The 10854-nt window shown below is 42.4% G+C and overlaps 2 protein-coding genes across 3 annotated transcripts in view; one reads left to right on the forward strand and one right to left on the reverse strand.

Moving 5' to 3' along the window:
- Nucleotides 1–217: 217 nt before the first annotated feature.
- Nucleotides 218–4573, reverse strand: slc19a3b (solute carrier family 19 member 3b). Its single transcript, XM_086215646.1, has 8 exons — nt 4276–4573; nt 3962–4141; nt 3508–3673; nt 3003–3318; nt 2569–2720; nt 958–1150; nt 737–878; nt 218–505 (listed from the first exon to the last, which is right to left on the reverse strand). Exons 1-8 carry the CDS (start codon nt 4423–4425, stop codon nt 374–376), a joined length of 1431 nt encoding a protein of 476 aa, XP_086071772.1. The 5' UTR covers nt 4426–4573; the 3' UTR covers nt 218–373.
- Nucleotides 4574–4933: 360 nt separating this feature from the next.
- Nucleotides 4934–10854, forward strand: part of daw1 (dynein assembly factor with WDR repeat domains 1) — a 10896-nt gene continuing 4975 nt past the window's right edge. For both annotated transcript variants that reach the window (XR_015118115.1, XM_086215643.1), the window contains exons 1-11: nt 4934–5031; nt 5241–5313; nt 5956–6100; nt 6795–6853; nt 6925–7047; nt 7143–7242; nt 7506–7613; nt 8306–8412; nt 8584–8686; nt 9100–9214; nt 9360–9436. Coding sequence is in view for 1 of the 2 variants with exons in the window: in XM_086215643.1 (XP_086071769.1) it covers nt 4992–5031; nt 5241–5313; nt 5956–6100; nt 6795–6853; nt 6925–7047; nt 7143–7242; nt 7506–7613; nt 8306–8412; nt 8584–8686; nt 9100–9214; nt 9360–9436 (1050 nt within the window). In the remaining variant the exon portion in view is untranslated. The remainder of the gene's footprint in view (nt 5032–5240; nt 5314–5955; nt 6101–6794; nt 6854–6924; nt 7048–7142; nt 7243–7505; nt 7614–8305; nt 8413–8583; nt 8687–9099; nt 9215–9359; nt 9437–10854) is intronic.

Below are 10854 nucleotides of genomic sequence, written 5' to 3' on the forward strand. Positions count from 1 at the left end.
ACCCCTCATGGTTGTTTCATCGGTGATCTCAGTTTGTCAATCAACAACCAGGAGTTAAGACAGCAAGAATGGGTCATCCCGCCCAGGCAGGAGGTTTGGGAAAGAACACGTAGTCCAAGTTAAACAAGCGGCAAGACAAATCTCATCAGTCAGCGATACATTCAGCTTTATTGTGATATTTGGCTTCATTGTACAGAAAACATGTTGCACAGCTAAAACACGGTCGTTCAGCAAATAAAGCACGTTTGCTGGTTTAAAGTAACAAATGAACTCCATTTTACAGTTATTATTGAAAAAGATTGATAAATACATTTTAGCATCAACGAATTGATAAACTCAATGTTATTATGTCTGCAAAGTCAGGTGACCTTGTTCACATACGTTCCTCCACATGCGTCTCTTCTTCGGCTGCTGCCTGCTCAGCATGGTGCACACAGGCTGTGTAGGTCCCTCGAATGAGGAAGAGCACCGAGATGACAGCAAAGTAGCTCCCATAGATGATGAACTGCAGAGAGAGTAATGTAGCATTATTGTCTCAATTGGAAGCAACCATCTCTGTAATAGTACATAACAACCACCAGGTGTCTCTCTGTCCTCACCTTTGAGTTGGATAACCAACACAAAGTCTAAACTGCCCCTTGACTCAAAGGGAGTTCAGCCAAGCATCCCTGTGTGCTGCTCATAGATGATTGTTCCTGTTACACCTCCATCCACTAGAGTGTGTGTCCAAACTTACCTGCGTCACGACGTCCACTCCCAGCGATGCTTCATCGATGACAATAACTGTAAAGACGGTCTGCAGTAAAAGTGCCACAAACGTGTTGATCCCGAACGTCAAAGCGTAGCACTCCATAGAGAGGTTGGAGGCAATCTGAAACCTAAAATGGCAAAGCTTCTGGAAAGTCTGATAAAATAATGGATGTTATCTGAATTCCACAGTGGCTGTATTGAACTTACGTGGTGATGGTGATGAGGAACATGTAGCATGTTTTGAATATGAAATAGCCGATATAAGATGCCCAGATACTGCTGGTGAATGGCATCAGAAACAAAGCGCCTGCCCCTATTGCTGAAAACAAGCCTAACGTCAACTCCCCCCACACGGCCCAGGTCACCTTGATGTGGCCCACAGAGAAGGCTGCGGCAGCACCTAGAAAATGGAGCGATTAGTGTCTGGCAGACAACACCTCCACACTGCCTAAAGGACGATGTGAAATCAATTAAATAAAACCTCAGAGGCTGCGTATGATGGTGACGAAGCCCTTTTACCACCTCATGGAATCGGCTATCAGCTATAATCAGAGAATCCATTACCATCTAACTCTATCTCCTTAATTGAAGTAATTACTCTTCTTTCCTTGCTGAGCCAAGTGAAGAGCAAGCCAACAGGCCCAGGGTTCTGCTATTCCCTTCCAAAATCAATACGCATTTTCCATTTAATCACTCGTCCAAGAATGGCAGGCTTGTGTTCTTTTTATATGTACTATCAGACATGGCTGTTTTTAATAACGTTGTTAAATTTTATCTCGGCTCTTTGCAATGCGATTGTGTTGCAGTTTCTCTCCTCTATCTGAGTTGCTTGGACGCCTGATCATTTTCACCATAACTGAAAATATTTCCTTTGCTCACTATTTCACCATGGATTGGTTCATGAATGTATTCTCGAATTGTTGCTTCATATTTCAGAGGTTGTTTATATTCAAGGGACAAAGTTGGAGATTAATTTCTGACTTCCCCGCCCCTTCAGGGGTAGAGTGGCTGTCTAGCAACCAAAGGGTCGCTGGTTCGATCCTCGACCCCGGTGACCATGTCGAAGTGTCCTTGAGCAAGATACTGAACCCATAATTGCTCCTGATGAGTAGGTTGGTGCCTTGCATGGCAGCCTCCACCATCAGTGTGTGAGTGTGTATGAATGGGTGAATGAGATGACACTGTAAAGCGCTTTGAATGCCGCTAAGGTAGAAAAGCGCTCTATAAAATTGAGTCCATTTACTCTTTGGCCATATGACTTCATGGTTTATGTGCAATGAACTGCACATGTTTAATGTATGAAAGTATTTTTTAACCATTTTGGCTCATAATTATGTTGGTAAGGGAACAGTATTTTTTTTTCGGAAATACATTTCGTGTCCACCTCTCCAGAGCCAGAAATGACAGATTCTCTTCTCTCATTTGTGCTGCATTATGGTGCTGTGACCCACAGAGACCAGCTGACAACTGGTTAGCTTAGCACAATGAATGGTAGTGGATGGGCTGTGTAGCATAGCTCTAGACGCTTCTCTCCACACTATTCCTTGCCTGCACGAATAGACATAAATGTGCCATTTAACACATAACACTTCTAAATAAGATATTATGATTCTAGAATCAGATACAGAAGTTGGCGTGTTTGTTTAATATCAACAACAATGAATATGACCACCATAATGGCTGCTGAAGAATGATTTGTTATCCAGCTGGAGTCATGGGCAAAGGTGAATTGGAGCTCTACGAGTCCCTCCTACTCAATTTTCGCGACTCTCTCTGATTCTCTTTCTCGTGGCCACCCAAACACACACAGTAGCTTACCTGCGAGACAGCATGCAGCCTCTACACCTCCGTTGTAGATGGATGATGTAGCGGATGGTTCAACATGGTCCCACATCGGCTGGATGTAGTTGAAGACCTGCACGTATCCAGCTGTGGCCAGAGCCCACCAGAGGGACCAGTACTTTATTGTCCTGCATGTGGACCAATATTACATTCAGAAATAATCAGCTGCTCCATTAGGGAAAAAATGACATTCTACTAAATTATAGTAAGGCCCCATGATAAATGCTGCATTTTAAGCGTTCATATGAATTTGTAGTAATACGCTAAAAAAAAGTTTTTAGGCAAATTGCTCTTTCTTTCATATGAACCTTGTGTATTTCTCATTCATGCAGTAAAATACACGTCAGGAAATGTGCTTAACTGTGTGGATTTAAGGTGTCACATTTGATATAAAATCAAATCAAAAATGCCTGGAGGAGTAGGACTCCCTGAAGCTTTGCCAAAGCAAAGAACCCGCGTTTGCCACGTTTCCCCTGCTGAACCAGTCAGTGCTGCTATCGCTCTCCATCGTCTTGTTCCCTGAGCGCGCTTCATGCTTATCCAACGCTGGTTTCTCAGGCCCGTCTGCTCCCGCGGGCTCCTCCCCCTGGGACTGCCAGCCCGGTGCTGCAGCCTTCCTCGCTTTGAAGAACATGCTCCTCTGGGGCATTGGCAACCAGAAAGAGATGACAAAAGCCACACTTACAACTCCCAGAGTGAGAGCATTGATGTCGAAGTAATCCAACCCTGTAGATTATAGTTTATGGTTCATCACTGCATCCTCAGAAATCATTTACTACTCTTTTTATAGTTCTCTTATACATTCCGACAAGACATAGACATGTTTTAAGGCTTTTTAGGAGATATTTATTACATAGAAAACAGAGAGATACAATCATATACAGTATTTATAGTTGAGTATTTATCTTGACAGACCTGCTACAGAGACGAGCACTTGGCCAAGGATGGCACCAAATGTATATCCAAACAGCATGGCACTGCGCAGGTACCCGGTGGCTCTTTGGTAATGCTCGACTGGAATTACGCTGTAAATGTAGGAGAGGTAGGCCACCTCTGTAGATGTCACTGCAGCATACATGATCTGTGATGGCATGGAGCAGTTGGAAAATGACTGAAGAATTTGTTGCGAGATTCATTGTGTGAAAACTAGTCACCATATCTCCCTGAATGTGACTACTTTTGTGCTTGTATCTTACTGAGATACAGTGACTGTTCAGATAAATGTACTTGGAAGGACCTTTTGTAGTGTTTACCAGCCAGATGATTGTTGTTTATAAGTCAGACTTGTAAACTTGTAAAATATATAAAAAGAAATATAATGAACACTCCTGCCATGTAAAATAATAGTTATTTTAATGTCTCTGTGCACCTCAAGGAAGACCATGGCTGTTAGTCCTGGGACAAAGCAGGTCAGGACATAGTTGGTGACCAGGAAGAGCCCCTGCGCCATGATGACGGGCTTGTGCCTCAGAAAGTCAGTCAACAGGAAGACGGGGAAGAGGAAGGCCAGGTAGGAATATGTCCAGATAGGAAACAGGTAGTTTGTCACCTATGAGAGACAGTAAACAGAGACTGTGCACGCTGATGGAGGTTCAGTGTTCCTCTGCACGCATACGTCAGTCAAAAGAACAGGGGGACTTTAGTGAAAGCACTCCCAGAGCAGTATGCGTGTGCACTTCTTACCACTTCTGCAGAGATGTTCTTGTGCGGTCCAGTCAAGTACGCCGTGAGGAAAGGTTCTCCTACCCTGCAGTTGGCAAAGAATCCATAGAGTGACAGGACCGCGGTGGGATAAGCCCAGGTGGAGGACTTCATTCTGGCCCAACAGCCCATGCTTTTACTTTGTATGTCCCGTAGCACCCCTCGGTCTGACTACCTGAGAGATACCGGCCTCTCAACTACATCCACGTACAAAATGTTTAGGGTCAGCAAGTTTTGAATTTTATGAGCAGCGCAGACTTTGACCTCAGAGGTAATGAAATATGCAGGTTTTCTGCAAGTTATGCTGCCAGTGCAAGTCTTTAGTGAAAAAGAGCTCTGACAAGAGAACGAGGCTGGACAGTAGAGACTGGAATTTCAAGATTTTTTACACATGACACAACACTGCATTTAAAGAAGTTAGCGAAACAGCAGCTTACTGAAGGGATCCTCAAGTTTAAAACGTTGCCATGATTTTCCTTAGTTAATTAGCATTAACTGTTTTATTACCCAAATTGTGATGGACTTGATCAGCAAACCCGATCTGAGCCCGCGGCTTGCTCCTTCTGACTGGTACTGGACTATGGGAATAAAATAAATCAGCGATTTATTCACACTACGCATGCGTAGTAGGTGCAAAGGAAGGCAAGTCTGCCGCCATAGCAACGGTTTGTTGACATGAGCCCTGCGTACGCCACAAAATGAAACTCAAGAGGTTCCTTCTCAGATATTATCCTCCAGGTAATGTAAATAGACTCATACTTGGGCTTCTCTCAACAGACGATGCAGTTTTCAACTTTGATTTCAAGTTAGCCAAACAGTAGCTAACTAGCTGAGCTTCAAGTTAGAATGCGAGTAAAGACCACTTCTGCATGTCGATGGATTCATTCGAAAAGCTGACGCCTACATTGGATGGAAAGTCCTTGTCTGATATGCTCTTGTCTCATCAGGGATAATTCTGGAGTACGAGAAAGGAGGAGAATTGAGGACCAAATCTATCGACCTGTTGACTTTGACTCCAGAGTGCGTGAGTTGGATTCATCATCATCTCCCAATAACCGTGAAGCTAATCGATATTGTAATTATAAACTCGTTTTTGGAATATTTTTGTTGCTCATCATATGTTCATATAAGAGAACAGAAGATGGGACACCGCATCACTTTCCTTGTTGCTCTCTTTGTGGTCACAGCAACATTGGATACGAGTATTGTTTTAAGACTAGGAAAATGTCAGCCTCTCTGGACAAACTCTTCTTCTTAATTCTTTTAAAGTTTGTGAAGCTGTAACATCATGCAGTTGTAGTTTCCTAATACGGTAAATGTAGAAAATATGATTACAATGTGCTTTTGAGCTTTTTGCGTAAATCTCACTTGTTTTCTACATCAGAAAATGCTTTTCCTTGGAGATAGCGCAGCTAATCAGTTCTGAATCAGTTCAGCTCATATTGAAACTCATGAGCTTCCATGGGGAGAACAAGTGTGTGAGGTGGATATTTGCTATATTTGGCTACTAACCTGAGTTTAATACCTCTGGAGTTGTAGGTTTCCTTCCAGCAGGGCCTCATTTACATCGTTCAAGCTTAATCCTCTTGGATTTGACATTTTTGTGGTAATCTCCGCCATCAGGTGATTTGAATTTCCAAAATGTATTTTCCCATCATGCAGGACAAACCCTGATGAGTTGGTGGCAGAGATCAAGCAATCAGAGCCTCTGATCACCGAGTCCAGGAGTGACCAAGTCAGACAGCTAATCCTCCGGCTTCAACAGAAACAGGGCCAGCAGGACCACCACCGGTTCTGTTTTTCCAAGGTCAGACACTGGACACTTGTTGGAGATGGAGGTTAATGCTGCAAGATAGCATATTTGATATAGATTAGATAAATAAATCCCATCCAAAGTTGCAAAATGTCTTAATTTCTTTAACTTTTCATTCAAACCCTTTTTAGTAGAACTCATGTGTCTTCCATCACATGATATAACTATCTATCCTCCAAGGTACAAGGGCCAACAATGCGACTAGTCTCCACAGGTCTGGGGCCCAGAACCTAGTATTTTGTTTCTAAGACCCCTTGGATACTCAAAGGACATACAAATCTAACAGTGGGTTGTGATAGGGTTAGTTTTTATACCCTGTTCTGACTCTTGCCTTTAGACATTTATTTGTGAGGCGTCTGAGTGTCAGGCACTACTTCAAATAGACACTAGATAGCAGCAGTGGGTAGGGAGCTGAGTTTTAGGACTATAAAACAAATGAGCATACCAGCAGTTTAATGACACAATAACAGGTTCTTCTTTTTGTGTCGAATTAGTATATAAAGGAAAACAGACGTTGAGACAGGCTCTGATGAAGGGATAAGGTTGTTTCCATGAAGATCAGATGATGTTTTCCGCCCTGTGATTGATTATAAATGATATACACATCATCTTAAAGACAAATGAAGCAATAACATTTCTGCCGGGGAGGTTATTCTCTGTAACCTTCTTTCTTTGGTTGTTATTACAGGAGCTGAAGGCGCACATACTCCCTCTGACCAATGTTGCCTTTGATAAATCAGGGTCAAGGTGAGTTTATTTGGAGTCTGGCGTTGTTCCTGAATGAATGGTTGTTGTAATACATCTGGTTCCCTCTGCAGGTTCATAACTGGGAGCTATGACAGAACATGTAGAATATGGGACACCACCTCAGGCACGGAGCTGCGAACACTGGAGGGTCACAGAAATGTGGTCTACGCGATTGCGTTCAACAATCCCTTTGGGTAATGAGCTGCAAGTTGCTCACTTTGCCATTCAAAGAAGTATTCAGCTTTTCAAAAGAGTTTTCATATTTTAATGTTATCTATATGTCACTCAGAGACAAGATTGCCACTGGCTCCTTTGATAAGACCTGTAAACTATGGTGTGCTGAGTCAGGCAAATGTTTTCACACCTATCGAGGTCACATGGCAGAAATAGTAAGTATTATTTTCTGTTTTAATACCATTTTGTCATCAGTAAATTCATAAGCGATGGACATGTACACTACCACTTGTGTACTTAGTTAGTTGGGGCTGTAGCCTCACAATTTCATTCTAAACCTCAGTTTACAGTCTAAACAGAATTCCCATAGTTGCCTTGGTATTACATTTGATCTTGGATAAGAATGTACGTCCACGTGTTTGACTGTACAGCAGCGTCCAGCAGGAGGAAATGTAAAAGAGAGTTGTGTTTGGTGTAGGTGTGCCTGGCATTCAACCCCCAGAGTACGTTGGTGGCCACAGGCAGCATGGATGCCACCGCCAAGCTGTGGGATGTGGAGACGGGGGAGGAGGTGGCCAGTCTGACTGTGAGTCATCTCACTGACAGCATCCCTCTCTTCTTCTCTCTGCTCCTGGCATCCAGACTCGCATCCATTCATTAGTCAGGCATTGATTCATGTTTTCATTCTATTCTTAGGGTAATCAGTCCTAAATTGAGCTTCCACCTCACATATCCAGCCATGGACTTCTGAGGGGAGTAGTAGTGATGTGATGAGCTGGTTGACTGGCTCTGCAACAGGAATCAACAAGCATTCTTGCTGATAATATTTCATTAAGCACAAATCATAGATGTATTTAATTTTTAATCTGCCAAGCAGTGGTGCCCAAAGGGCCCAAACTCCAACTCAGTGGTGGATTTTGTTGTTGAAATGCCTTTTGTCTGTGTACTGTGTACTATTGTCTCTTCCTCTTCATTGTTTTCTGTAGGTGCATATATTTTTAGGGATCCTGCATGTTTAAAATCTTTTTTTTTAATATATTTTTAAAACATTTTAACCTAAAAACAGCATAAAGAGGGATATTCCTATTTTTATTTTGATTATTTGTGTATTGATTTGCACCCCAAACCAAAATTTGGCATCGTTTCTATTAGAAGCCTTTTAATGTTGAACTGTCAAGCCTTTCTGCTGCTCCTTTTTCATCCATAAGAAGACAGAAATATGAGCGAGGAAGGACACAACACAGCGAGGGCTGACGCTCTCCCTCTGATTCCATCCAGGGTCACGCTGCAGAGGTCCTCTCTTTGTGCTTTAACACAGCAGGCAGTCAACTTGTCACCGGCTCCTTCGACCACACTGTAGCTATATGGGATGTTGCTGCAGGAAGGTCAGACATTATTGCTGCACAGCTGTACTCTCATGCCTGTGTGTGTGTGTGTGTGTGTCTCTGGGGCTTCTATATATGCACAACAAAATGCGCATAACGTGTAGATGCTTCACGCAAGAATGCATAAGTGACTCATCGTTGCTGGCTGTTTTGTTTTGTTTTTTTCCTCAGACGTGTCCACACTTTGATTGGTCACAGGGGGGAAATTAGCAGTGTTCAGTTTAACTGGGATTGCTCACTCATTGTCACAGGCTCCATGGATAAAACCTGCAAGGTGAGCCGTCACCGATTCAGTCACTTAGTCTACATGCCAAGGAAAGTGTAACTGTGAGGAATCTTGGACTATGACTTCTAGCTGTATTGATGTTTAATGGATGACTCCTCTTACTCACAAATACTCTCCAACATTGCCCACTGACTCTCCCTCCCCTCTCGTCTCTAAGGTCTCTGTCACTTAAAAGAGAAAAATTAAATCCTAATTCCTTAATTATGCCAAGATGAGTCATGCTCACAAGTAAGAATTATCCGCCCCACTGCTTTCATCTAAGGAAGACGGGTAAAATAAAGCTACTTAGTACCGCTAACAGCTACATGCAAGCATATGCATGAGGCTGGTTTTGTTCAAATGCTTCTGTCCTAGTTATTGTGCTTATTTTATTCATGTATTTATTGGCATGTGTTTTTCAGTTGTGGGAGGCAGTCGGTGGGAGTTGTGTGGCCACACTGGTTGGACACAAAGAAGAAGTGTTGGATGTGTGTTTTGATTTAAGTGGTCAGCTCGTTGCTACGGCATCTGTTGATGGTGAGACTAACAATACTTTGTCCATCTTATTATCAGAGTTTGTGAGTACAGCATTATGAATGCACCTGCTCATGTGTCCTTCATATTCCTCACTCTCGCCAGCATTTTTGGTTTGTTTACATAAATCTACCGCTGTCTCTGCCAGGTACCGCCCGAGTCTTCAGTGCGTCCACACACCAGTGTCTCATCACACTGGTGGGTCACGATGGGGAGATCTCAAAGGTGAGTCACAGGACCCAAAATGGCCTTTCTGTCATTTAATATCCCGACCTATCCAAATATCTGGACACGTTTCCACCGAGAACATTTTACCTCTGTTTGAAATAACTTTGTTTTTCCTCTGTCATAAGCTCAACAGTCATCTGCTATTGTACAATTTAAATATCTTAAAATATTTATGTTTTTTGTTTGAAAAGAAAGTGGTGCATTCAGTTAGTAGTCTCTGCTGCTTCTCACTTGAAGGAGAACTTTATTTTTTTCAGTCAGAACCATACTTTTCTGTCTTTTTTTGTGTAAGAGTGATGGAAATACCCATTTTTGGATGGAGCAAGAGCCGAGCAGCCTGTTGCCACAGAGATGTACTAAATATATAACTTATGGTACAAAGGTTAGTTACATTAGAAAAGTCTTTTGTAGAACCCTACTAGCCTTATAATTTACCAAAGACATCCACAGGAAATGCAATTTGACACATATAATGTATTTTATGTTTGAATCAGATTTATTTTGGAGAGCAGGGAGGTTGGTAGCAACAAATGAATATTGCAGGACTGATCCCATCATCTATAAACTCATGTTATACAGCAACTTATAAAATATTCAAAACTACATTACATTTTGAAGGTATTCAGTTGAGTTTTTGGAGTATATGCAGTTATAAGTGTACAGTAATGTAGATGGGATGCTATTTCTGCTTGGCTTGTTAACGTAGGAGCAGGCTGAGGACAGGTTTATGTACTGTGTCACTTCATGTGGTTCAGGAGGTCTGGACAGTGAGATTTATAGATTTTTCCCATATTTCTCTAGTGGCGCATCTCCAGAAATGACTAATTACACCTCAGTGGTACAATTTCATTTTTTTCTTGGAATATCTCCAGGAGGGATGACAAATGGCATCTGTGTCATCCCTGACCAGCAGAGAGAGCCTCATCATGGCCTCATCAGTCCTGCCACCATGAATTTGATGCTAAAATAATGAAATATACCCACTCACCTCAAAACTAACTTTCAGCACCCCAAAACAGGACCTAACCACTTTGACAGTGCACACATTGTCAAAGTCAAAGTCACAGGCACAAGCACACACATGTGCTTGTGCGTGTGAGTGAGAGGGAGAGAGAGAGAGAAAGAGAGAGCGAGAGAGAAACTACCTTTGTCGCTGACACAAACCAGGCAGTCAGGAGTAAACAGGCTGGATGGAGAATGAATCTAGAGGATCATTACACTGATCTCTCCTAACATGACGCCTCTCATGCTCCCTCTAAGCTTTTTAACCATGAGAGAAACTTTCATGTTTTTGCCTCTCTATTTGAATGTCTCTCTGTGTACCTGCCTCCTTTAGTCCACTTTTAATCCCTTCACATGAAATCTCAATCACTCTTCAGCTATGAAGATTTAGAAGATGGCTATCTCATACTCTA

Source organism: Aulostomus chinensis, chromosome 10, assembly GCF_037954235.1.
Source record: "Aulostomus chinensis isolate RoL2024-O1b breed Wild chromosome 10, RoL_Achi_v1.0, whole genome shotgun sequence".
Taxonomy (NCBI): Eukaryota; Metazoa; Chordata; class Actinopteri; order Syngnathiformes; family Aulostomidae; genus Aulostomus; species Aulostomus chinensis.

Bases quoted from the DNA above. Each gene is read 5' to 3' on its own strand.
- slc19a3b (XM_086215646.1), bottom strand. From the start codon at position 4,425: ATGGGCTGTTGGGCCAGAATGAAGTCCTCCACCTGGGCTTATCCCACC. The intron at 4,142-4,275 runs GTAAGAAGTGCA...TGTCTCTCATAG, and splicing joins AGAACATCTCTGCAGAAGTG to GTGACAAACTACCTGTTTCC. The intron at 1,151-2,568 runs GTAAGCTACTGT...TCCATTTTCTAG, and splicing joins GGCTGCATGCTGTCTCGCAG to GTGCTGCCGCAGCCTTCTCT.